The 25,462-nt window shown below is 42.8% G+C and overlaps 1 protein-coding gene, 2 non-coding genes and 1 pseudogene across 3 annotated transcripts in view; 2 read left to right on the forward strand and 2 right to left on the reverse strand.

Annotated features, from left to right (window-relative positions):
* The first annotated feature begins 17,395 nt into the window (after positions 1 to 17,395).
* Positions 17,396 to 22,495, forward strand: LOC132232604 (Bardet-Biedl syndrome 5 protein homolog; annotated as a pseudogene).
* LOC132234045 (U6 spliceosomal RNA) lies at positions 18,055 to 18,161 on the forward strand. Its single transcript, XR_009452858.1, has one exon. It is a non-coding gene; the product is annotated as a U6 spliceosomal RNA (small nuclear RNA).
* On the reverse strand, positions 19,054 to 19,156 carry LOC132233910 (U6 spliceosomal RNA). The gene has a single exon (XR_009452761.1). It is a non-coding gene; the product is annotated as a U6 spliceosomal RNA (small nuclear RNA).
* Positions 22,496 to 22,613: 118 nt separating the features above from the next.
* Positions 22,614 to 25,462, reverse strand: part of MEGF10 (multiple EGF like domains 10) — a 165,775-nt gene continuing 162,926 nt past the window's right edge. Inside the window, exons 24-25 of the mRNA XM_059693726.1 lie at positions 25,206 to 25,412; positions 22,614 to 23,995 (exon numbers count right to left, since the gene is read on the reverse strand). Coding sequence (XP_059549709.1) covers positions 23,817 to 23,995; positions 25,206 to 25,412 — 386 coding nt within the window. The 3' untranslated portion in view covers positions 22,614 to 23,816. The remainder of the gene's footprint in view (positions 23,996 to 25,205; positions 25,413 to 25,462) is intronic.

A 25,462-nucleotide genomic window follows, 5' to 3' on the forward strand; every position in this document is an offset into this window, starting at 1 on the left:
CACATCACAAATCTGTGCAGTGGTGTATTTAAGGAAAAACAACTTTCCTTTTGGCTCCACAATGACTATCTTCTCACCAGAAGCAACCACCATTGGTTTGTGTGTGCATGTCCTTCAAGAAGTTCTATGTGCACATGCAAATGTATGTAACATGACGGTGTAGGGGTTCAGAATGATCCGCTCCAAGATGTGTCTCAGGGGTGCAGATTATTTGAGCTAAAAGCAACCAAGGCCCTTTGGCTCAAGAAAAACTACAGTCCCTTCCCCCATAGCTATCTAGAAACATTTAAATTAGGGTACAGCCCATAATGAGAGTTATCACCAGACATGACTTTTCACCTACCTGTACTAATCACGGAACATGTGCTCTCCCTGAAATGCTCTCCAGGTGCCTCACCATATCCACAGCTCAGCATGGCATACATACGTTAGTTTCCCTTCAGTCCCTGATTCTCTCATGTATGTGGGGCTCCCATACATATGTGTGTAATTGAATTTGGTTACTTTCTCTTGCTAATCTGTCTCATGTCTTGAGGGTGGAGGAAAGGTTCTCCCTCCCCCACAATGGCATGTTACAAAACATTTTCTGCGCATTCTTTGTTTTCCTTTAACAGCACTTTTACAGTTTTTCACATGAGCCCGTGATCACCCTCTTCCTTCTGAGTAACAGCATGATATGTCTTTGAGCACATACCTGAGTGTAACTGTACGTTAAATTTCTGAAATAGAATTCTTAAAAGTGGATCACTAGATTTGACTTCCGTCAACAGTGTACGCTATTCTCTTTTCCCGTGTCTTTGATAATGCCGTACTACTAAACACAATGACCTTTTCTAATCTGCTAAATGAAACATGGCATCTTGTCTAAATTTGTGTTTTTAGAAATTATGGATAATTAGAGCATTTACAAATATGTCTTAGCTCGGGCTGCTGTAAGAGAAGTACCATAGGATGGGTGGCTTAAACCACACAAACGGTTCTGGAGGCTGGGAAGTTCGAAATCAAGGTGACAGCTCATTAGGTTGCTGGTGAGAGCCCTCTTCCTGGTTTGTAGATGGCCATCTTCTTGCTGTATCTTCACGCAGCGGAGAGAAAGATGATATCTCTTGTGTCTCTTTTTGTAAGGGCACTAAGTGTATTCATGAGGGCTCCACTCTCATGATCTGATTACCTCCCAAAGATCCCCGGCTCCAAATATCATCACATTGGGGATTAGAGGTTCACTATATGAATTTCGGGGGCATAGGCATTCAGTTCATATGTTTATATGCTTGAATGTATGTATTTTGTAGCATAATTGTGAACAGTTTCATAAATTATTACAGGGCAGAATTTAAGGTGTGTTCTGTGCTTTTAAAGTATAGAGTTCAATGTATCTTTTTATTCATTACATTCCTTAGGTCCCTTCTATCCTTATCTGTTTGTCTTTTTTATCTGTCATGAACTGACTGGAAAACTTAAAGTCTCCACGATTATTGTGTTTCTCCCCTTCGTGTCTTCTATTTCTTAGCATTTGGATTTATGAACTCTGATGGTATATTTGCTTTGATAGTTTATTGAAGCAATGATTGATACCAATTGCCTTTCTTATTTTAATTAATGCTTTCTACCCTGAATTAAGCATAGTCTGATATTAACATCAAAATTCCTGATTTCTTGTAATATTTCCCTGGTATATTTTACTCATCTCATCACTTGTAACATTTGGGAGTCACTTGTTTTGGTCAATGTGCATTTTGTATATTCAATACAGTTGGATTTTATTTTTTATCTGTCCTTGATAGATCCTCCCTTCCCCCAACTGGTGGGCGGGGTATGATGTAACCTGCAGCCCAGAAATACCTGAGTGACTAACCAGGTACCTTATATGGACTATACATTGGACCACCAATCCACACCTGCCAAATACCCTAAGCCCTTGTCCTATATGGACAATACAGTAAACCACCAATCAGTGTGCGCCGAGTACACTAAGCCCCCCACCCCTTCCCATTCCGCCCCTCAAAAGGCGTGCCCACCCCTGCACGTGTTGCTGTTCTCCCCTTGTGAGGCAGCCCGGCAGGTGCTTCTCCTCTAATAAAGCCTGTAGTCCTGGTTTTAGGCCTCCGTCTGATCTTTCATTTTGGTGCCGAAACCCGGGAGAGGTGAACAGGAGCGTGGACGATTCTCGAACCTAGGCCCGAGCTTCTGATTCCTGCTCTGGCTCTGCTCGGTGGTACGTTTCTGAGTTGATTGGCCCACTCCGGACACCTCTCGAACCCTGCCGCACCAGGACACGTGGGGATCTCGTCGCTTCCCTTCTCCGGTAGGCTTCAGGGACCCCCCCCCCCCACCCCGCTACTTTTTTTTGCTAGCTCCCTGTGACCTGGAGGGGCATTAGGGCCTACAGAGTTTCCCGTCTACTCGGCTACACGTTTCGTGCGTTCTACGAAAGCCCAGGCGCCTGGCCGGGAATTCTCTTCTACTCCGCGGGAAAGGTCTCGGGGTGACGACCTTGGAACCTTTTCTCGTCTCTCTCTCGCTACAGGTTGGCTGAGGGAACAGGAGGACGCTCCTTGTTCCTTCCCCAACTTCCAATCGCCCTTCCCTCCGGTCATAGGGACCTCTCAGTCCAAACCCCCTCGAAACACACCCTTAGGATATCTCCTCGCCAATCTCTCGACCCTTGGTCTTTCTGGCTGTATCAAACCAAAGAAGCTCGTTTTTTTCTGTAACACTGCCTGGCCACGATATAAACTCGACAATGGTTCTCAGTGGCCCGAAAACGGCACTTTCGATTCCAATATCCTCAGAGATCTAGATAATTTTGCCACCGGACAGGGAAAGCTTTCGAAATCCCTACGAACAGGCTTCCTTTTCCCTCTGCTCTCGCTCCTCGCTTTACTTCTCATGTTCCACTCATCAGATCCTCCTCGCAAAGTCCTCTTTGCCTCTCAAACTGATTCTCAGCTCCTTTCTGTCTTCTGACCCTTACAGCCCTGCCGTAGAAACCTGCATCCTCTACCTTCTGAGATCTCTAGCCGCCCGCCTTCCCCTGTGCGCTCTCTGCCAAATCTCCACCCACTGACCGCCAGCAACTGAATTCAGGTGGCTGGCAAGTTCCCTTTGCTGGAAAGTCGCAGCAGGGGAGGGTATTATCCGGGTAGCCATTCCCCTCTCACTCTCTGATCTTTCTCAAATCGAAAAACACCTCGGCTCTTTCTCTTCAGACCCTTTAACCAGCAGCCACCTTCTCCCCAGTCTCTGAGAGCCCAAATCCTGAGAACGTGAGCTCTAAAACAGCTTTTCCCACTAACACTCATTCTCAGGCCATCCACAGACTGCCTTCCTCGACAGCCTCTTTTATTCCTGCATCCATTCTACCCCTGAGGGAGGCAGCAGGAACTGAGGACATAGTCTGAGTCCATGCCCCACTCTCTGTGTTCAGCCTCACAGATTGAGAGGCAACTCAGGTTTCTTTTTCCACTGACCTGACCACCTTTACTCCCCCCGACATGCACAGCAAACTTCCACAAACCCCTCAAGAAGACCTCGTTAACCTTTAAGGTCTTTAATAATAGAGACGAGGAAACCCATATCCAAAATCAAAGACGAGATCAGGCCAAGGCTGAGGCCCATTAGGAGCCTTCCAGCTCCTAGCCACCGCTTTCAAACCCCAAACGAAGTGCCGGTCCTCCAACTGCAGGTAAGTCAGGGGCTAAGCCTCCTCCGGGCCCAAGCTTCAAATGCAGCAGGGAAAGACAGTGAGCCAAGTCCTGCTCAAACCCGAAACCCCCTGCCGCCTGGGCCCTGCCCAAGGTGCGGAAGGGAAAGGCCACTGGAAATCAGACTGTAGTCTGGCCCTCCGGGTCAGGCCTCAGCCAGTCCAGCATGGCCGCCCTCTGGATCCGGTTTGGAGCTCCCCGATCTCCTGGGACTGGCCACGGAAGAAGCTGCCCAGGCCCTGACAGGGCCCCACAGACTTACATCACTAGGACAGAGCCTCCGGTAACGACTGTGGCGACAGGTAAGCCGATCTCCTTTTTAATTGACAGTGGGCCACTTATTCTGCCCTCTTTGAATTCGCTGGGACCCTTGTCCACTCCTCAGTCTCTATTATGGGGGTTGACGGATTAGTCTCACAGCCAATAGCCACCTCACCTCACACTGCATCTTACTAAATTCCCCCATTCACTCTTTTTTTCATTCTACCTCGGTGCCCAGCCAGGGCTACCATGCATCCCCTCATAAAGCCCAGTTGTCCTGAACCACAGTCACCTACCTCAGTTTCACTGACTCACCCCACAAGGCTGCGCCATTCCTGGGACTGTAAATGCCTTATCTTATCTCCTCTGTGACTGTCCCCTCCTCTGAACAAGAAATTTTCTTCTTTCTCAGGCTCACTGGGTACTCTCGCCTCCGGGTTCACAGCTGTAGTCTTCTTGCAAAGCTCCTCCATGACATGACATGGCGAAGGGACCTCCCTCACTGAGCCTTTAGATCCCAAGGCCAACATTCTCACCCCTTTAATGCTCTGAGAACTCCTCTGACCTCAGCGCCTTCTCACCCCACCCCTCTTCCCCACTCCACCTTCCAAAGGACTCAACAGTCAGGCTACTATCAGAAGCTGAGATCATTATCTCTAGGAAAAATGTGGCAGTTTTAAAATCCAAGGGGCTAGAGGCCTGGGAGCAGGCAGCCTGCTCCCTCCTCCTCCTACACTTTCTCCAACCTCATATACCTATACATAATTTTCCAAAATGGAGCATTGCTGGGTTAAATGATAAACATCTAAATATTTTAAAATAGCGTACAATACTGAAACATTGATTGCTAGATGTGTTTTAATTTGCCAACTCTTAGTATGTATACTTTCTTGAAAGTAAGAGAAATACTTAATGGAAGGTCTGAGGCATGGTTATGCATTTTTGAAGGACATAGAAAGAAGGTTTGAAGGCTAATTTGAAAGTGTGAAATTTACGAAGGTTGTGTATGTGATGAGAAGGAAAAGAGAAATGTTGAAAGAAAGGAAGAAAGAAGAAAGAAGTTCTAAATTAACTATTTACAAGAATTGTAAAAGGGCCATTTTACTCTGAACAAGAAAGTGAGGTTTCAGTCTCCAAGTCTGGCAGGACAAGGTAGCTGAATACTTCTTAAGCTAAACCAGAATATTCAGAAAAACAGCAAGGACTAAGGTTCAGTAAAAATTAGAAGTTAAGCCAGCACAGTGTCTTATTTATTATCCAACCATCCAGGTCCCCGGCTTCCACTGCTCCTTTCCTTCCTATTTTCTTTTCCTTTGGATACAGCCCATTCTAACATTCCCTCCCACTTTCACTGCAATACCTTCCTCTCTCAGGCTCACCAAATGCCTCCCACCATCCCTGAAGAAGACTCGGTGACATCATCCAGGACCTGATGACCCATCATTTCTCACAGGCTCTTACCTGGCAAGGGACCCTCCAATTTTTACTCTGGAAGAAGCTCAGGTTTTCGAATTCCTTTTTATATGTATCGTCTCCTCACCATAATCCTCCTACAGGCAGCTAGCAATGAGTGCACCAATGAAATGTTTTGGTCTTTTCAGGTGAAACGAACTTGGGATGTTGAGGGAGTCATCAATCATCAATTCTACTATAATTGTCTTTATTAATCCCAACCGATCCCTCCCTCACTAAAGGACATTCTCTCTCGCCCTGCAAACCCTGGACCTACTCCTTTGCCCACCCTCCTCAACACAACTTTCTATCTACTCTCTAACATCAATCCCTCCTTCTCTAAATCCTGCTGGATTTGTCTGTCACTGGCTCGAACCCTCATCATAGCCACTCCAATCCCAACCTATTGGACCACTAACTTAACTCTTACCTATACCAGACCTCAACGCACCCTATACAACATCTCTCTCTTTAACATGGAAAACACTACCTGTTTAACAAATACCTCTCAAAACCAATACCTCAACTACTCCTGCACCTTACTACTGTGCACAATCTATAAATTTACCCCCTCCCTTAGCCTGCCCTCCACTGGGTATTTTTTCTCCTTTGTGGGACTACAGCCTACACCTGTGTCCCCCGGGACCTGTCACACTCGCTCTGCCTTTATGTCTTCCTAACTCCCAACCTTTCTATCAGAACAGAGGGAGAACTCGAATCTTCTCTTGGTCTTCTCAGGTCTCGCCACAAAAGGGGGGCCCTTGTTCCCCTCTTAGTGGGCACGGGAGTTCTCACTGCAGTAGGGACAGGAGTAGGAGGCATTTCCTCCTCTGTTCATTTCTACCACAAATTGTCTGCTGAATTTTCAGAAGATATCGCCATCATTAGCAATTCCCTTGAATCCCTTCAAAGGCAGGTAGACTCCTTAGCAGCAGTAGCCCTACAGAATCGGCGTGCTTTAGATCTCTTGACAGCTGAAAAAGGAGGTACCTGTGTCTTTCTTGGGGAAGAATGCTGCTACTTTGTAAATGAATCAGGAATTGTCAAAGATCACATTAAATCCCTCCGGGACAGGATTGACCAAAGACGACGTAACCAGCTGGAAGGGGGGTATGCCATCTTTGGCTCACTTATTCCATGGCTCCTCCCACTATTAGGCCCACTGGTATTTATTCTTTTAATCTTGCTCTTTGACCCCTGTCTCATGCACTGTTTCACTAGTTTTTTGCAGAACAGAATGCAGGCGTTCGCCAACCAGAAGGTGGGAGAAATCTATCTGGCCTTGAATTCAGAACCTAGAGACACCTATGTCACCGGAATCTTTGAGACCCCGGGCAGATGCCCTGACGACGTCCCCTCTCAGCAGGAAGTAGCTATGGAAGACAGACCTTCGCCCCCTGACCTTGCCCGGACTCTCAATTTTTTTTTTTTTTACTATTACCAAAAGCCTGGAATGATAGATCCTCCCTTCCCCCAACTGGTGGGCGGGGTATGATGTAACCTGCAGCCCAGAAATACCTGAGTGACTAACCAGGTACCTTATATGGACTATACATTGGACCACCAATCCACACCTGCCAAATACCCTAAGCCCTTGTCCTATATGGACAATACAGTAAACCACCAATCAGTGTGCGCCGAGTACACTAAGCCCCCCACCCCTTCCCATTCCGCCCCTCAAAAGGCGTGCCCACCCCTGCACGTGTTGCTGTTCTCCCTTTGTGAGGCAGCCCGGCAGGTGCTTCTCCTCTAATAAAGCCTGTAGTCCTGGTTTTAGGCCTCCGTCTGATCTTTCAGTCCTAAAATCTTTTATTTAACAAATATTTTATACTATTTACATTAGTATATGATATGTATCTTCCATCCTTTTCTGCCATTTTGTTTTATGCCTTCTATTTTTTAATTATTTCTTTATATTTTAATCTTTTGTTCTATTGAATGTGTTTTATTTACATTTGTTTATCTATGTTTTCCTTCTAAAAATTTGGAAATTTTCTTTTTCTTCCAGTGAATTGTAGCTTTTACTACTTGATATAATTCACTTAAATCCTTATTCCTTGATTTATTGCCTTTTGCAGCATCCATTAGCTTTCAACTACAAAAATGAATAATTAATTTACTATCCCCTCTCACTGAGATGGGGCATTCTCCCAACTGTACTATCTGATTTTTTGCTTATTATTTATTTTTATAGTTATTTCTTTAACTAACATAGTATAATACTAGAGGCCTGGTGCACAGATTCATGCACCGGTGGGGTCCCTCAACCTGGGGATTGGGCTGAAACCAGTAGCCAACATCCCCCGAGGGGTCCTGGATTGTGAGAGGGTGCAGGCCAGGCCAAGGGACCCCACCAGTGCACGATCGGGGCCAGGGAGAGACCGTGGGAGGGCTCCAGGGCGTGTCCAGGCCATATCACCCAGGCCCGATTGGCCAGACCCCAGCAGCAAGCTAATCTACAGGTTGGAGCGTCTGCCCCCTGGTGGTCAGGGCACGTCACAGTGACTGGTCAAATGGTCGAACAAACAGGACTTTATTATATAGGATATCTTTCTTGAGCTATCATGTGGAGATAATACCTTTTTAAAATTCCCATACTGTGAAAAATGTGTCAATCAATATACTTAAGTTCATTATGTCTCACCTTTTTCCTGTCATTCCACCAATCTGTTTTTGTTAGTCACTTTGCTACTTCTGTGTTGTTGTGGTTTATAATATTTATATTCTATTCAAAAACTTTAATTCCAACTTTTATTTAACCTTCATTTTTTCCTACAGTGACTTTAGGATAGCATCTCTGAATGTGGCCACCTCACCTGCCCTCCAGTGGTATGCATTCAGGCAGCTCCCACACACATTAGAATTAATTGTACTTTTCTAAACAAGAAGTTGTTAGACTTCTTAAGAAGCTCAAACTATTTGTTTTTTCTTTTTGAGCTCATTGCCTGGGATGATCAAAATAAAAATGCGTCCTCTCTGGGCTCCCCCATTTGACCACACTAATTGTCCCTGCTCTTCACAACATTCTTTCATCAATGGAGGATCTAGATGTGGATTAGTCGTGAGAAAGCCTAGCTCCATCTCATGGACATGCTGAAGAATTGTGAAAAAAACCTTCAGCTCTCAAAAGTGATGAATGGCCATCCTCCATTTTCATTTAAGTCATGATAATACCTTAACACATTTCGTACCGCTCAGGAGTTTTCTCGTGTTTTGCGCGCCATCTGTTAAGGACTGCTCACGAGTGTTCTCGTTTTTCACGCCCATGGAAAAAGGAGCGAATCTAGATACTTATGTAAATTTTGTTTGGTCCCTCTTCATAGAGGAAAATGTTTTACGCAGTACCATACGTTAAAAAAGTACTAGGAACTTTAATTGTTTAATTGTTTTTGTAAATAAAAATGTTATAATTATTGAAAAACAATAACTAAAGTGCATTACGATGATTTAAATAACATGCAGTTTGCCCAAAAACGTGCGGTCCCTGGCGTATGTCTTAGAAGTACGCAATGTGTTAAAAAAAACTTTGGATTGATCACATCTGATTTGGAATCTGGGCAAAACATTATCTGATAGCAGAAGCACAAATGATAGCAAGTATTGAAAAGTAACGAGACCAATGAACAAAATATCTGAAAATAATTGCAAAGAAATAAAAAGGTTTACAGTGATAGTCAATCCCTGTTTTTCTTGGGTTTTGTCTTACCAATTTAAGCAACTATTTGGATTCCTTGATCAGAGATAAATGAAATCACTTGTCGCTTCAAGTAGAAAGTGATTTATTACCTAGAGGTGTCCTGACAGGAAAGGATTCAGCCATTATTTCATACATGTTTGGATGAGAAAAGCAGAGGAAAAAAGTATAGAATTGGGCCGTTTCAGTGAATTTTACACTCTTTCAAGAGAATAAGCAATAGTCTGGCTCAGGCAGTGAAAACATAGCTTCTTATCCTTATTTTAATAAATACTGTGACCCTTACTTTTAGAAGAGACGCACAGCTGCATATTAACATTTTAGAGCTCGTAATGGATTTTAAGACTAGAAGGTGCTGAGGAAAAAGGCATTAATACCTTTTCTCTTGGCTTTTCTACATAAAAGGCAGAGAATTTAAATTAAACTAGAAGCTCCCAAAAGATAAGAATAATTTTCTAATGTACAATATTCCACACCTCACCAAATATATGCCATTACATGAAATGATAAAAATGAAACTTTCCAAGTGCATATTTCTTCTATTATTAAAAGAAAACAGCTGAAATGTTAATCACCGACAAGTTCTAGTAATACACAGTAGGCCCTTCTAAGTGTAGTTTTGAACCAATGACTAAGGGCCTTTTGCATATTCAAGAAGAAAGAATTCAGCATTTCTTCTGCACCGCAATTCACACTCATAAGTTAGGGCGTATTCATTTCCTTGACATAAAAATGATATCTCAGGCTTCCTTTTTCCAGTCCCACATGTACTAGTAAAGAGCTTAGAGGTCGCCACGCCACTTTACAACCACTAAAAAGCTGGACAAACCAAAGAGCCAGTAACTTGTCTTAGCTCAGCTCCGTCAGAGAAGGGAGGTCACAGCACCACCACTACCCCCAAATGCGAGAGACTGACAAGTGAATAAAGAGTCACAACTCACCGGAGCAGAGGCGAGGGTAGGAGCCTGCGGCAGGAGGCCCGAACTGCTGTGAACCAGGGAGTTGCCTGAGGGCCAGAGGCTCGGGATGAACCAGCCTTTGAGAGTAGAGAAACTCGGGGGACCCAGTCCTTAGGGGTGCCCATGCTCCTGTAAGTTCCCCGCCAAGAACTCAGAGCAGGCTCTCCCAGAGAACAGTGGAGAAAACGCCCTCGTGCTCCTGGTGGGAAGAGGGGAAAGGAGCCGTTTGAAACAGCAGGGTGAGCACTCAGCTCTTAAGAAGCCCGACCTCAGGTGAAACTGCTGACCGAGCCCCAGCCCTGGGGGAAGGGAAATACCTGTCTCCGGCCCCTCCCGCCGGTCCCACCTGACAGGACAGGGAGGGAATGAGGAGCACTTGTGAGCTCCAGCCCAGGGACAGGCTCAGGGAGACAGAGCAATGGGGCACAGGACGAGGGATCACTTCCCCTCCCCCCACCATTTCAGCAGCTCCTGCTCACCCTAGTTTCTTCTCCCTAATATATTATGTTCACCTTTCAACGAAAAACTATAAGGCATATAGGTCTTGGACGCTCTATGGTTAGAGCATAGTCCAATATGCCGAGGTTGTGGTTCGATCCCTGGTCTGGACACATACAAGAATCAACCAATGAATGCATGAATAAATACAACAACAAATTGATGTTTCTCTTTCTCTCAAATCAAGAAAAAACCTTTTAAAAAGTTGTAAGTCATAGTAAAAGGCAAAAACAAAGTTCGAAGAGACTGAGCAAGCATTAGACCAAAGTCAGATATAACACAAATGTTGAAATTATCAAACCAGGAATTTTGCGGAGCTATGATTAATATGCTAAAGGATTTAGTAGTAAAGTAGACAATATGCAGGAACAGGTGGGTAATGTAAGCACACATGGAAGTTCTAAGGAAGAATAGAAAAGAAATGCTAGAGATCAAAAAACATTGTAACAAGTGAAGATTGCACTTGATGGGCTCAGACTGGACACAGCTGAGGGAAGCATCTCTGAGCATGAGGATAGCACAACAGAAACTTCTCAAATTAAAAAGCAAAGAGAAAGAAGACAGAAAAAACCCCAATTCTAAGATCTCTGGGACTACTACAAAAGGTCTGACATACACACAATGGGAATAGCAGAAGGAAAAAAGAAAGCCAGGAAGAGAAATAATATTTAACCAATAATGACTGAAAATTTTCTCCACATAAATGTCACTCAGCCACAGATGAAACGAAGATAGTTGGTGAAAGAGTACACGAATAGGTCAATGGGACAGAACAGAGAGCCCAGAAATGACCCACATAAATACAGTTAACTGAACTTCAACAAAAGAGCAAAGACAATATAATGGAGCTAAGATTGTATTTTCAACAAATGATGCTGCAGCAACTGGATATCCACATGCAAAAAAAAAAAAAGGGGGGGGGGGAAATCTAGACAAAAACCTTCACAAAAATTAACTCAAAATGAACCACAGACCTCAATGTAAAATGCAAAACTATAAAACTTCTAGAATGTAACACAGGGAAAAAGTAGGTGGTTTTGGATATGATGATGACTTTTAGATACATCATCAAGGTACAAGCTGTGAAAAAAATAATAAGGTGAGGTTCACTAAAAACTTCTGCTCTGCGAAAGACACTGTCAAGAGACTGTGAGGGTAAGCACGGACAGGGAGAGAAGATTTCCAAAAGACATCTGATAAAGGACTGTTATCCAAAATATACAAAGACTTTTTAAGGCTGAACAAGAAAATAAACAAGTGATTAAAAAATGAACCAAAGATCTTAACAGATACCTCATCAAAAAGGACACACAGATGGCAAAGAAGCATATGAAATAACGCTTCACGTCAGATGTCATTACAGAAATTCAAATTCGAACGAGATACCACTACACACCTATCAGAATGGCCAAAATCTGGAACAATGACAACACCAAATGCTGGCGAGGATGTGGAACAACAGGAGCTTTCACTCATTGTTGGTGACAATGTGACATGGCACTGCCACACCAGAGACAATCTGGCAGTTTCTTACAAAACTAAACATGCTTGCCATATTGATCTGGCAGTTGCGCTCCTTGGCTTTTACCCAGGTGAGCTGGAAACGTTTGCCCATGCAAAACACCTAGCTGATAGCAGCTTCGTTCATTCTCTCATTCTCAAATGGTATCAATTTGAATATCATTTCAATTATATTTCTCTCAATCCTAGAAAGAATTTGCAGTAGTCACGATAAAAGCCTCATCTATAGCTCTGAAAAAATAGATAATGAAGTCAGTAAGGCAGTGGTTCTCAACCTTCTGGCCCTTTAAATACAGTTCCTCATGTTGTGACCCAACCATAAAATTATTTTCATTGCTACTTCATAACTGTCATGTTGCTACTGTTATGAATCGTAATGTAAATATCTGATATGCAGGATGGTCTTAGGCGACCCCTGTGAAAGGGTCGTTCGACCGCCAAAGGGGTCGCAACCCACAGGTTGAGAACCGCTGCGGTAAGGTACATAGAGAGGAGGTAAAATAAATAAATATGGAGACTTAAATAATGGCTGTGACTAACCATAAAATGAGATCAGAATTCTTTAAATACAGTAGCAAAATCTTCTTTGCATGATAAAGGAAGAGATGCTGTGGATGTGAGGACAGTGGGGAAGGAGTTCAGAGAGGGGTGAAATGGTCCTCCATAGAGGAGCAGAGAGAAAGCAAATCAACATTTGTCTTTAAGTCCAACTTAGGAATGCTGTCAGACTTCTGTTCTAATCAACACGGTAATGGCTGTGTACATGCAACACGCTCCACTTTGCATGCGTGAAGTAACAAGACGCTGAGAGCAGCTGTGAGCAAAAATGTCAGGAAGAAATCCGCTGCGACCAGAGGATTTGGGTTCTGGCTGATCACACCAGCCAGCTCTGTCGTTAGATAAAGGGCCACTGCTTCTCAGAGCAGTTGCTGGTTTCCCCAGATTCCCCTGAGGTTTTCCTTGGAGAACGTGTTTGTCCTTTGCCTCTGAACTGATTTCTAACAATATAAGAGCTCTGACTATAAAGTAGGGAGTCCAGTTTTTTTTAAAGGGAATAATTCGGGATGCAAACACCCAAGAAAATGTTTTCCTTCAAGTCATCACCTTGGGCGGCGATGAGATTAGTCTAAGGGAGGCTGTCCTGGCCTGCATCGTTTAAGTCAGTCTGCCTTTAGAACAGGAAATGCGTCTTGTATTCTGTAATATATAGGCTTACATGATAATGTTTTAACAGATTATGCTTAAAGGTTTTGTTTAATGGCACTGTGGCTTTTTACTATTCAAGTAAATTAATACTGACTTGCTTTTAAAGTTTCTAAAGCACATAATGAAGTATATAATGTTCTTGTATTTGTTTATTCAATTAAGATCACTTAATGGAAACCCATTTTACATATCAGGTGCTGAGCTCATGGAAGAATCAGTTCTCCTTCTAAGGAAAATGACACTCTTTTAATAACTAAAAAGAATTTTCTCATCATTAATATGGCCACATGGTTTCTCACTCCAAGTTTAAGGGCATTCATTGGCAATCATCTTATACTTTTCTCTACAAAGGAAAATAGCAATATTTTGAGCCTCTGCATATTTTTTCCTAGTTTTTTTCCCCCTTTATTTTCTCCACTTTTTAAATACATTCTTTCTGGAGACCAACCCTTGAGCTTAAACTGTCAGGGCTTTCTTTTAACATCTCAGACAAGTAAGAAAACATCTGCCTTCCATTCCAGTGTTTTAAAATTATCTTTGTCTAGTGATTCAACAGCAGTTTACTTTCTGCCAGAAATAAAATCTACCTGCAATACAAAAAAATATTCAGGACTTAAAAAAAATTATAGCTATAATTCAAGCACTTGCTTTTTATCAATTCCCAGCTATTTAGTGAACAGAAATATTAAAGTGAGTCTTTTTCAAACCAGCGCCCTATGAAGAAAACAGTCAATCCAGTTCTTATAACATGGTCATCAATTTTTAATGGTCTCTGTTAGTTGGGCATTCATCCTGGGAAAAGTCTCAAGTGGGTTCTATTACAAAGTTACGGAACTCTGTGTATAGTGATAAGCAATGGCATCATTAAATAGCTTTGTGCATAAGTGTATTTTTTTCTGAATGGTAACTCCTAAATAAATCGTCATGCTAAGAGTTTATATAGCATAAGGAGCCCAGGACCCTTGAGTGAAGTCATCTTCTAATTCAGCGGTTCTCAATCTGTGGGTCGCGACCCCTTTGGGGGTCAAACAACCTTTTCACAGGGGTTGTTTAAGACCATAGGAAAACACATATAATTACATATTGTTTTTGTGATTAATCACTATACTTTAATGATGTTCAATTTGTAACAATGAAAATACATCCTGCATATCAGATATTTACATGACGATTCATAACAGTAGCAAAATTACAGTTATGAAGTAGCAACGAAAATAATTTTATGGTTGGGGGTCACCTCAACATGAGGAACTGTATTAAAGGGTCGCAGCATTAGGAAGGTTGAGAACCACTGTAATTCAATGCTTCTCGGGAAAGCCACTGAGAAGGAGCACTCCTTCAAGGCCAAATTAGTCTGAGGATCTTTTAAGAAAGAAATAATCTAGTTCCTATCATCGTTTTCTGGTAAAATGAGTCCATCAGAAATGTATACATTTGAGAAGACACAGCTCACAGTATTTTCAGTAAATAAATGCTCACGTGAATGTATAAACTTAATGGGCCAAGTTTCTCTGGATGTAAAACTAAAAGGCAGGAGGAAATACACTGTGAGCCCCTTCTGTGAATTAATGTCAGTGGCTTGAGATCATGGTCCCTGCTTGGACAACCGGAAATCAGGGTTACACAAACACAGGGAGGGAGGTGCTAAAGCACCTCATACGGGCTTGTTGAAAGCCAACTGTGAAAACTTCAGGAATTCTGTGAGCCAGTTGTTATGCACAGTCATTATTAAAATTAAAGTATTTATGTTTACAATTCAGTAAGGTATATAATTTAAAAAGTTGTGCTTAAAATTCACCAATTTTAATTATTTTACTACCTTTTACTATTAGTTATGTCCTTGATGGTATTTACAGTTATCGTGTCTATGTTGTGAAGAAACCATATAATGGTGTGCTACTGAGCATCCCTCCCTAACCATCCAGCGATGCCTTGTTGTAGCTTCACCTGGGCCCTGGTGGGAGGGCTTACTCAGGGAAATGAGAAAGTGTTACATACAGATCAGTGCCTTTAATTATTTTTCAGACAGCTGGAGGTTAAACACTGACCCACAGGCCACCGGGATCACCAAGCTGAAACTAAGGCAAAGACGAGGCCATGGATTTTAGTAAGAGAACTAGAGTGCCACCTTAAAGCAGCCCACAGAGTTTAATTGGCAAATCATTACTTTCAGTTCCAGGAAACGTCCTCTGGTCCTACAATATACAGTGGGGCCTTGACTTACGAGTTTAATTTGTTCCGTGACAGAGCTCATAACTCAAATTACTCGTATGTCAAATCATTAAAGTGAATGAGTGAGACAGGTGATGCTGGGCTGATGTTGTGGCGTTCATTGTGATGTTCGCTGCGCCAACTAGCGGTGGGGTATCTGAAGCTGGCTCGTAACCCGAATTTTAGCTCGCAACTCAAAGCAAAAAGTCGGCCAAGAGACGGCTCGTATCTCGAAAAACTCGTTAGTGGGGACACTCGTAAGTCAAGGCCCCACTGTATTTGCCCTGTGGGGCGTCACAGTTCTTGCATTTGGCCCATTTCTTACTGATAATGTCGTTTAACTTCTCTATCTTACATGTTCCTTGGGTATTTTCTGAATGTTGTCTTGCCGGGCTATGCATTTATTGAAAGCCCCACCTAGGAATTATTATGACAACATTTATTGGTAATAGAGTCCAAGTGTTCCAGAATATAAAAAAGCTTAACTCAGAATACAAAAGATTAACTGAAAGGCAACTAACCATAATTTTTGCATGTGACTTCCAAATGAATTCATACACTAGCTCCCTCTAAAAAACGACTGGAGGCTCACATATAATTAAGCAGTGATAAGACCAAGAATTGTTTCTGTCAAAGTGCAAATACGTAACCCTAAATATTGTTGAGGTTAGCAGAAGTCAATAGTGTTTTAACGATGCAAATGTGCGGTGGGAAGGCGTGAGCTTAGTGGCAGAGGCATAAAGTGAGCTGGGTAGGTGTGTTCAGTTAGTGAAGTATGCCACGCACATGGGGGGATGTGCAGACTGGGGGAAAGAACAAACAGGAGGAAAAGACAGCTGTGCAATAGCAAGGAGAGAACAGAATAAGGAAATCCAAGATGTTAAATCTTAATGCCTCTAGCACATTGTCCTAGATGGGGCTTTCAAAAAATGCATAGCCCGACAAGACAACATTCAGAGAATACCCAGAAAAGAAACACCAGCCTACATTCGGAGATGAGGGTAGGTGGAGCTATTTTCTTACCCACCCAACTTGATTCGACACAAATAAGTGCAGCTGAAGGGTAGCCCCGGTGAGAGGGGTGGGTGGAGAGCCAGCACTCAGGGCCAACATGAAGAGGCTGCAGAAGAACCTCTTACAGCGGTTTTCAACCTGTGGGTCGCGACCCCTAAGACCATCGGCAAACACATACTTAATTACGTATTGTTTTGTGATTCATCACTATGCTTTAATTATGTTCAATTTGTAACAATCAAATTGGGGGGTCACCCCAACAGGAGGAACTGTATTACAAGGTCCGGGCATTAGGAAGGACGAGGACCACTGTAGCAGGAAGGAGACAGACGTTAGCTCCTGTAACCCAACTGTGGACTGGGACGCAAGATCCAGAGACTCAAACCGCATCAGCACTCTTCCCTCATTTCTTTTCCGGGTTTGTTTTCTCCGTTTTCTTCCTCGGGGCACAGAACTCGGACACCAGGTGCCTTTAGTTTGCATCGTTAAAGCACAGGAGCCAAGGGTTAAAAGTCAACCAGTTCTAGCGGCCCCGTCCAGCGTGCATTCTAAACTCATTCGGTGAAACCCTTAGGAGAAGCTTATTTGTAGCGGAGGGGTCAGCGGGGGACCCCCCCTGAACCCCCGGTTCAGCCGGACATCGCCAGGTCACGCGGGGACGCGCCGCAGCAATGAACCTCAGGCCAGGCCGACAACACTCACCCAGGCTCTCGCTGGGCACTTAGACCTATGACTTCCCGAGGAGCATGTAAGATGGAGAGAGAGACATTATCAGTAAGAAGTGGGCCAAATGCAAGAACTGTGACGCCCCACGGCGCCAACATCCAGCTTCCCCTCTAGGGCAGGAAGAGCGATGGGGAGGGTGCCGTGGGAGAATGAGAGACCCAAAGGACGAAGAAACCACTTACAATGCGGTAAACGGGACCTCGCTTGGATCCTCGGCAAAACAACAATAAAAGGCATCTTTGAAACAAAGAAATTTGCACGTACAGTGACTATTAGGTGACATTCAGGAATTACCTTAACTTTTCAAGGTGTGATAATGGCTGAGTAAGTACGTCTATTTTTCAGATACTCATGAGAGGATATTTGAGTGGGAAACAACTTGCTTTGGAAGTACGGCGTTGTCCTGGCCCAGCCCTCCCGCACCGCGGACGCCGCCAGGACCGAGCCTCTCCGGCTCTCTGGGCCCTCGAAAGCGCCCCGCGCGGAGGCGTGAGAGGTGCTCGCCGCTGCCCGCCTGCTCCGCCCACCCAGCGCCACCGCCTGACGACTCTCAGCCCCGCCTCGCGCTCATTACCCAAGGTGCCCCGGGCTCTCATTTGCATGTCCCGCGGGACAGGTGACCCCCGCAGCTCAGTCGGAGCAACCTAGCTATCACCGCGATCAACACGTGAGCCTCAGGAGGGGATCTCGTGGTATCAAATTCCCCTCACCGTTCCGAGGTCACCGCTAAAGGACGCGACCCAGTCACCGTAATCGAAAAGTAGTGAGATCGCCCAGCCTTAAATACCTGGCGGGCGGAGCTAGTAGCGTGCTCGCTTCGGCAGCACATATACTAAAATTGGAACGATACAGAGAAGATTAGCATGGCCCCTGCGCAAGGATGACACGCAAATTCGTGAAGCGTTCCATATTTTTGGCACCCTGCTCTGGGCCTTCCGGGACTCACACCGAGTCTTTGCCTCTTTTTGGGGCTAGCGTACCTCAGCCGCCTTCTGCCATCTTCATGGCCACCAAGATAGATTTTAATTACCAAATGATCCTGGTACGTACTTGCTTCTGAGTCCTTGTTTGGGCAGTAAACTTTCTGATCAAATTTCCCATCACAGAATCCATCCGTGTTAGGCAAACCGGCATTTCTGAGAGCTCCTTAAAGGTCAGTGAAAACAGGCCCACAAAACCGGTCTCAGGAATACTTGTGAAAGCAGATCCAAATGGGCCTGCTGCTTCCAGCCAGTTTCCAATTGTCCTGAAACTCTGAGGTCCAGGAGCACCGGCCAGCATTGCTCTCACCCGCTGTAATCACCCCTTGACAGCAGCCTCAGCCTTTGCACAGCCCGCAGTCTGAGACAGGGCGTAGGATTCAGGTCCAACGCGGCTGAACAACGTCCAACTAGACACAACAAATGAGCACTGATGTTGCTTACTTCTTTTAGTAAGCATTCATGATTTTAGCAATCATCTAGTAACTCAATAATTCAGAAATGATTTGATAAGAATTCACCGAACAACATTGGGATTGTTGTTATTCTTACATTGTAGAGGACAACTACCAACCTACGTTGGCCTCTAGAGTTTGTGTCATTGGCGAGACAACCATAGATCAATCCACTTCATAAAGTCTGAGGCTTATGAAGGAAACGCAAGGTAACATATCAGCACAAATACCCCACTGCAAAGACCTGAGCATTGCTTTCAGCTCACAGAGTGCCTTACATGGATATCTTTTTTGCGCAAAAGTCACGATTTCGTTGAGTGCCACACAGTGCGCTTTGACTCATACCTTTTCCCAGCCCTCTAGACCGTGGTGCAAAATGCAGGACACTTCACGAATTTGCCTGTCATCCTTGCGCAGGGGCCGTGCTAGTCCTCTCCGTATTCTTCCAATTTTAATGTATGTGCTGCTAAAGCAAGACCACCCTTGTTTTCGCCCGCCAGGTATTTAAAGGCCGGGGGTTCTCACTACTTTTACTTTATGGTGACTGGGTCACGTCCTTTGGCAGTGACCTCGGAACAGTGAGGGGAATTTGATGCCACGGGATCCCCTCCCGAGGCTCGCGTGTTGGTCGTGGTGATAGCTAGGCTGCTACGATTGAGCTGCGGGGGGGTCACCTGTCACGGGACATGCAAATGAGCACTCGGGGCAACTTGGGTAATGAGCGCGGGGTGGGGCTGAGAGTCCTCAGGCTATGGCGCTGGGTGGGCAGAGCAGAAGGGCAGCGGCAAGCACCGCCCACGCCTCCACGTGCGGGTGCTTTCGAGGGCCGGCGAGGCGAGCGGGAGAGGCGTCCACGGTGCGGGAGGGCTGGGCCGGGACAATGCCATACTTCCAAAGCAAGTTGTTTCCCACCTAAATACCCCCTGATGAGTAGCTTTAAAAAAATAAGTACTCAGCCATTATCACACCTTGAAAAGTTAAGGTAATTCCTGAATATCCCCTACTGTGCTTGGCACTCAGGCCCTCAGTAAATAAACAGATATTAAGAGAAGAAATGTTTTATTCATGTTTGATGTGATAAAGTGAGTGTTTCAGAAATGTTTTAATCATAAAAGAAAACGTTAATAGGCTACTGAGATTTAAAAAGCAAATCCATATAAGATAACCTAAAGCTATTTCCAGAAGACCTATCAGCCATTGACCTGGGTTCCAGGGATCCAAATATGATCCTCTGTCCTTTAAGAACAAGAATTCTGAAGGGAAAGCAGATACATGAGCAATTAAATATTATAAAGTATACCTGTTTTTTAAATCCTATATAATAAAAGCCTAATATACTATGTGTCTGGTTGTCTGTTCAGTTCAACCAATCAAAGCGTAATATGCTAATGATATGCTAAGACCACTCAACCACTCGCTATGACTGCACTGACCACCAGGGGGCAGACACTCCGACTGGTAGGTTAGATTGTTGCTGGGGTCTGGCAGATTGGGACTGAGCAATATGGGCTGGGCCCTAAAGCCCTCCTGCGGTCTCTCCCACGGTCCCTCCCCTGATTGCCAATCTCCCACATCCCTTTCCGGCCTCTAGTGTATATATGAAGTGCTATGAGTCCACACATGAAAAAATATTAATTTTTCCAGTAAGATCGTTAGTTTTTTTCTTCTCTTTAATTAGTAATGGAATGAAACATAGAAATAAACACAACTTTATAGTTTTTGTATTAGAAAGTTTATTGCATTCATCTATAACACATTTTGATGATATAAATGGCGATGGAGGCTAATGCTGATGAAAGTTTATCATCTTTGGAGAAGAGATATTTTAACATTGAAAGCATTCTTTTGTTTTGTTTACTAAAATCAAGAAAACTTAAAATAGTCTCATTTTTTTTCCTTTAAAAAATTATATTGCTATTTGCTTACATCATAATGAAGCCTGGACTAAATACTAAATTGGAATAAGCAGACCCAGTGTTCGGATACTAATTGGAAGAGGACCTTAAAGGGCAGTAAACATCTTTAATTAATAAGCAATTACCCAGCCACACCATGTGATTCACACTTGCATATCTATGTACATTTCCATGACATAAAGCCTTGAAGACCAAAATACCTCTTAAATACTTATTTTGAATAATAAAGACGTTACCCAGACATAGAAAATTCATTATTTTACAAAATTTAACCTTAGCTCCACTTCTGTGGGGAGGGCCCGCCACGGGCCTTGGTCTCCACGTCAGTGCTGGGCGTGCCTTGGGAAGACCAGGATGTCTGCTTCCAGGTGTCCTCGCAACAAATGAAAACAAGGCCTGGAGAAGTCTTTATTGTTTAGATTCAATTGAAGACACCAAAGAAAACAATGGGGAGGGAGGTAGACTCTCAGCAACAAATTTAAGAATTCTAGGGCACTCTGTGGCATTACCCAGAGTCAATCTTTCTATCGGTTACAGCTGCACACTGAATGTTACGACAAGGACTGCTAACTCTAAATGACGAGGCCAAACTGAAGCTCTTTGTATACTAACAAAATGTAACAGTATTCGTTTTGAGTTTATATTTACAAATTTGGTTCTTGGAAGTCCTAGACTTTTTACTTCTGTGATTGCAGTACACAGAACATATGAAACTTCTAAAATGTATCATGATTTTAAATTGAGAAGTGCACAAATTCAAAATAAGCAGCTAAGATTAACACCACAAGAACATGCCTATGATAAAATCAATGGTCAGGGAAATCTAGGAACCCTTTTTATTACCAATGTGATAATTGTGTGGCATGCAGCTGTGAATGAGTTTTAGCATCAGTATACCCTCCCCTCTTCCTATAGCGGAATGAGAAAAGAAATAGGTATTTTTTTTTCTTTTACTTATCTTCAGGGAGTAATGGGAAAACTCAAACTTACCATGGAAATTTGAAGAGATGATCCTTAAAAAAAGAAAGGGGGGGGGGGAGGAGGAAATGTCACTTTTTTCTTACCAATAAGGACTCTTTATGGCTATTGACTAACAAGAGCCTCCAATAGATGCCTATTCGCTATCATCGAGCAAGAGTCAGGCAGTGGTTAACTGTGGGAATAAGTCAATTCTTTCTAAGGTGTATTCCAGGCAAGCCCACATTTCCTTGAACTAACTTTGGGGTTCCCTAAAAGAAAGAGCCACCAAAGGAGTAAATGCTCTAAGTATGTTTGTTCTATCATCCATCTGACCAAACCGCCATCGCAGGTGCAGGTGTGTGACATGAAGTCACTGGATATCCCAACTCAGTGACTGGCGGGGGCAATGCCACATGGGTACTACTGGAAGAACAAGTGCACAATATATATTTGTTAATTGACTCCCTGAGACAGGACACCACACAGGGTGTCTTTAAGATGGAAGACCACTGTGTTCTCTTGTGAAGCTGCTTCCGCTTTCAGCCTTCCAGCCCTTCGGCTTGCTCACGTAGGTCCAAGAAAGAGAAACTAGCTTTCTGGCATTACACTGGCATTTGGGGGTGAGACTGTTATTGCATGGTCAGTATGCACTGGATGAGCATCTGTTCTGGTTTGCCTGGAGCAGTCCAGATTGAAGCCCGTTGCAGGATAATCATCGATAATGTACGCATTTACTCTCAAAAGTGTCCCAGTTTGGATGATCAATTATACGATCACCCTAGTGAAGGTGTTAATAAGAGCAGTTTGTGGCACGCACTCAGGAACAATAGCCCCCCTGGTTTAACCAAGACTCAGAACCCAAAGACCAAAGGAACACCATTTTAGAATATTGAAAACCTTGTCTATTTCAATTATAAGTCAGTCACCTATGGTTTTGTACTATTTTAGTAATGACCAATTTTTAATATATTTGATTTATATATTTCTATCTCCTCCCTCCGAAAGAAAAAAAGAACAATGTATTTTTATCAAGCAAAAAGATAAGTGGCAACAATACAAGAAACAACAGACATATAATATTTTTTCATTAACAATTCAAACACTACAAAATGTAGAATATACAACTTAAAAATGAAAATACAAATTAAAGAAAAATGGGATACATGTCATATTAGCAATGCAAAAGACCAGCTTAAGCATAGTTTCTCTAAATCAACAATTAATAAAAGAAAAGTGCCCTTTCCTCAAATACGCACAAAAACATTTCAGTCACTTCTAGGGAAAATTAATAAAAACTTTTTGCTAATTCTATATTACAGCATGTATTACTAATGGTTTACAAAACGTAAGTGTCTTTGTACACTTAAAATTTACAACCTTTTCCAATCATTCATTATACACTCATTCAATCCAGTCTTTTAAAAATAAAACTATTCCATTTCCATATTTATGAAATAATTACTGATATGTTATGGATCTCAAGTGGTGAATGTGTATGATGGGGACAGTGATCAGAATAACGTCAGGGATGTAAAGTGGGCTGTGGGTCAAACAGGGAGAAAAATCGCCTCTGCCTAGTACATATTGGCTCCTGTAATAACTCTAGTGTGTCTAAAATAATTCTAAGTATACATTTCTTCATTCTTAAAAAAGTCTAAAGTTCTCATATTTAAATTTTCTACTTCTGCTAGGGTTTTATTCACTCTATCCAGTTATGCCACTTGACAGAATGTTTTCTCCTGGGTTCATGTTACCCCTACAATTCTGAGTCCAACTGCAAAAAACCAAACCACACACAATCAGGACTCAATAATATGCCCCTTTTCTTCTACATATTTAGTGATTCACACTAAATTTTATGGCAAACTGCACAATCCTAGGTACAGATCTACAATGTGAATGAGAAAAAAAATCTTTAAACTTTAGTTTTTCAAACAATCATACCAATGTCCACTGCAGCCCACATCGCTGAAGGAGTTCTGCAAGTTCATGCTCATAGCCAAGATTTTACAGGAAGTCATGCTTCAGGGTTGCAGTTCTAAAACTAACAAGAATGGAAAATCACATGGTATCTCCTGCCCAGCCACCCGTACCCAGGGACCTACCGTCCGTCAGCCTCAGCTTTGAGCTTTCTGGGTTACGCCCAGCAATTGCCTACCAAGTAGATTAACATTCACATAAGGTGGCAACGTGAGGATGGAGAAGAACCAAACTGCAGTTCTGGAAAGGGTTCCAGTGGCTACCGAAGGTCCTTTGGTGTCATTCACTGCTGCTGCTGCTGCTGCCTCCGTCCTCTCGCGTGGGGGAGGGTGAACTGTCTCGGACTGGCAGCAGGTCATAATGGCAAGGGATGTGACTGTTCTTTGGAAGGTCGTACGGATCCTGGGTCAGGTGCCCATTGTTGCTGAATATTCCTTGGACAACACTCACTGTAGGTTCTGTGACAACCAGGGACACGTTAATTTATTGGCAATAAAAAAATGAATAGATTGAACATGGAACTTCTTGCAAATGTCAAATAAGAAAATATTATTTTTAAAAACAAATGATCCTTTTATAATCCCAGAGGTGGTTACTCTGTGGTTGGTAGACCCACTGATGCTCACAAATGGTGCTCGGAACAAAAGGAAGACTGTATCATTGGGATCAAGACAGCAAGGGAATATACAGAAACCCTGGATATGAAGCATTGTCTGAAAAACCTGGGAAATAATCTAGTGCAAACCCCTCACTCTACAGATGAGAAGACTGGGGTCCTTAGAAGTTAACTCGATTCATGGAAACATACGTTGAGTTCCAATCTTACGGTGGTAAGCTTATGGGACAGAGCAAAGGGGACTTGTTACTGACCTTTCTATAACAATTTAGTTCACTATGCCTTCCATTTTAAAAAGCTGTTTTAATACTTTTAAAATAGTTATATATCTTCAGTGACATGTCTACAGCATAAAATGAATTACTAGCGACTAGAGTTAAATTAGCCACTTCATTTACAAGTAGTAGAGAATTTTTTAAAGTTTCAATCATAAATACTGATACAGAGATAGAGAGTAAGAAAAATTAAATTATATAGCCCTATTATCTAGCTAGTGATAGCTCTGATATGTTTTAACTTTCCCCAAATTGCACTTGCAAGAGGCAATCAAAGTACCTCTAATTTTAAATTGAATTCTTATTAATTTGTACCAGACTCACAGTTTAGACTCTTACTGATATATTAGACAAATTTAGAAGTAAAGTGTTTTAATCCTTCTAAAAGCATTATATTATATTAATATAATGAATGCAACCAGGAATTGGAACCACCTGTTTAATCTAGTGAAAACATTTGTTCTGGCTAAGTTGACATATTAGCTAATATGATACATATGCTATTCCACATGCAGGCTAAAATATTCACTATGGCTACAAAACAAAAGATGGATAACCAGGTGGGAGATAAGGAAAACTTCCTTTAAATTTTCTAAATGGTGTTTCCCTGAATAAATTATTTGACATCAATTAATATCACTGTAAACACAGCTTACACTTAAAATATGGGCCATTTTTAATAAGGTTTGTATGAAATGCTGTTGTATTCTCAAAGACTTTGAAAGTTTTGTTTTTTAAATTCCTATACCAGGTTCTTTCTTGGTTAGGAGAACTCACCAACTTCATAGACATTCTTGTTGGCCGAAGTTGAGTTATTGATCTCTGCATATGGGGAATCTCTCCGTGCTGGTGACTTCATCTCCACATAGCCACACTCCGAGTTTTTGGGGATAAGTACAGGTGGGTCTTTAATAGTGGCATATGGGTTTTCAGAACTGCTTAGGGAGCAATTACTTGAATTATATTCAGAATTCTTTCCCAAGTCTGTAAAGAGAAATAGCGGGAAAAAGCAAATGATATTACACGAACGTTAT

Source organism: Myotis daubentonii, chromosome 4, assembly GCF_963259705.1.
Source record: "Myotis daubentonii chromosome 4, mMyoDau2.1, whole genome shotgun sequence".
Classification (NCBI taxonomy): domain Eukaryota; kingdom Metazoa; phylum Chordata; class Mammalia; order Chiroptera; family Vespertilionidae; genus Myotis; species Myotis daubentonii.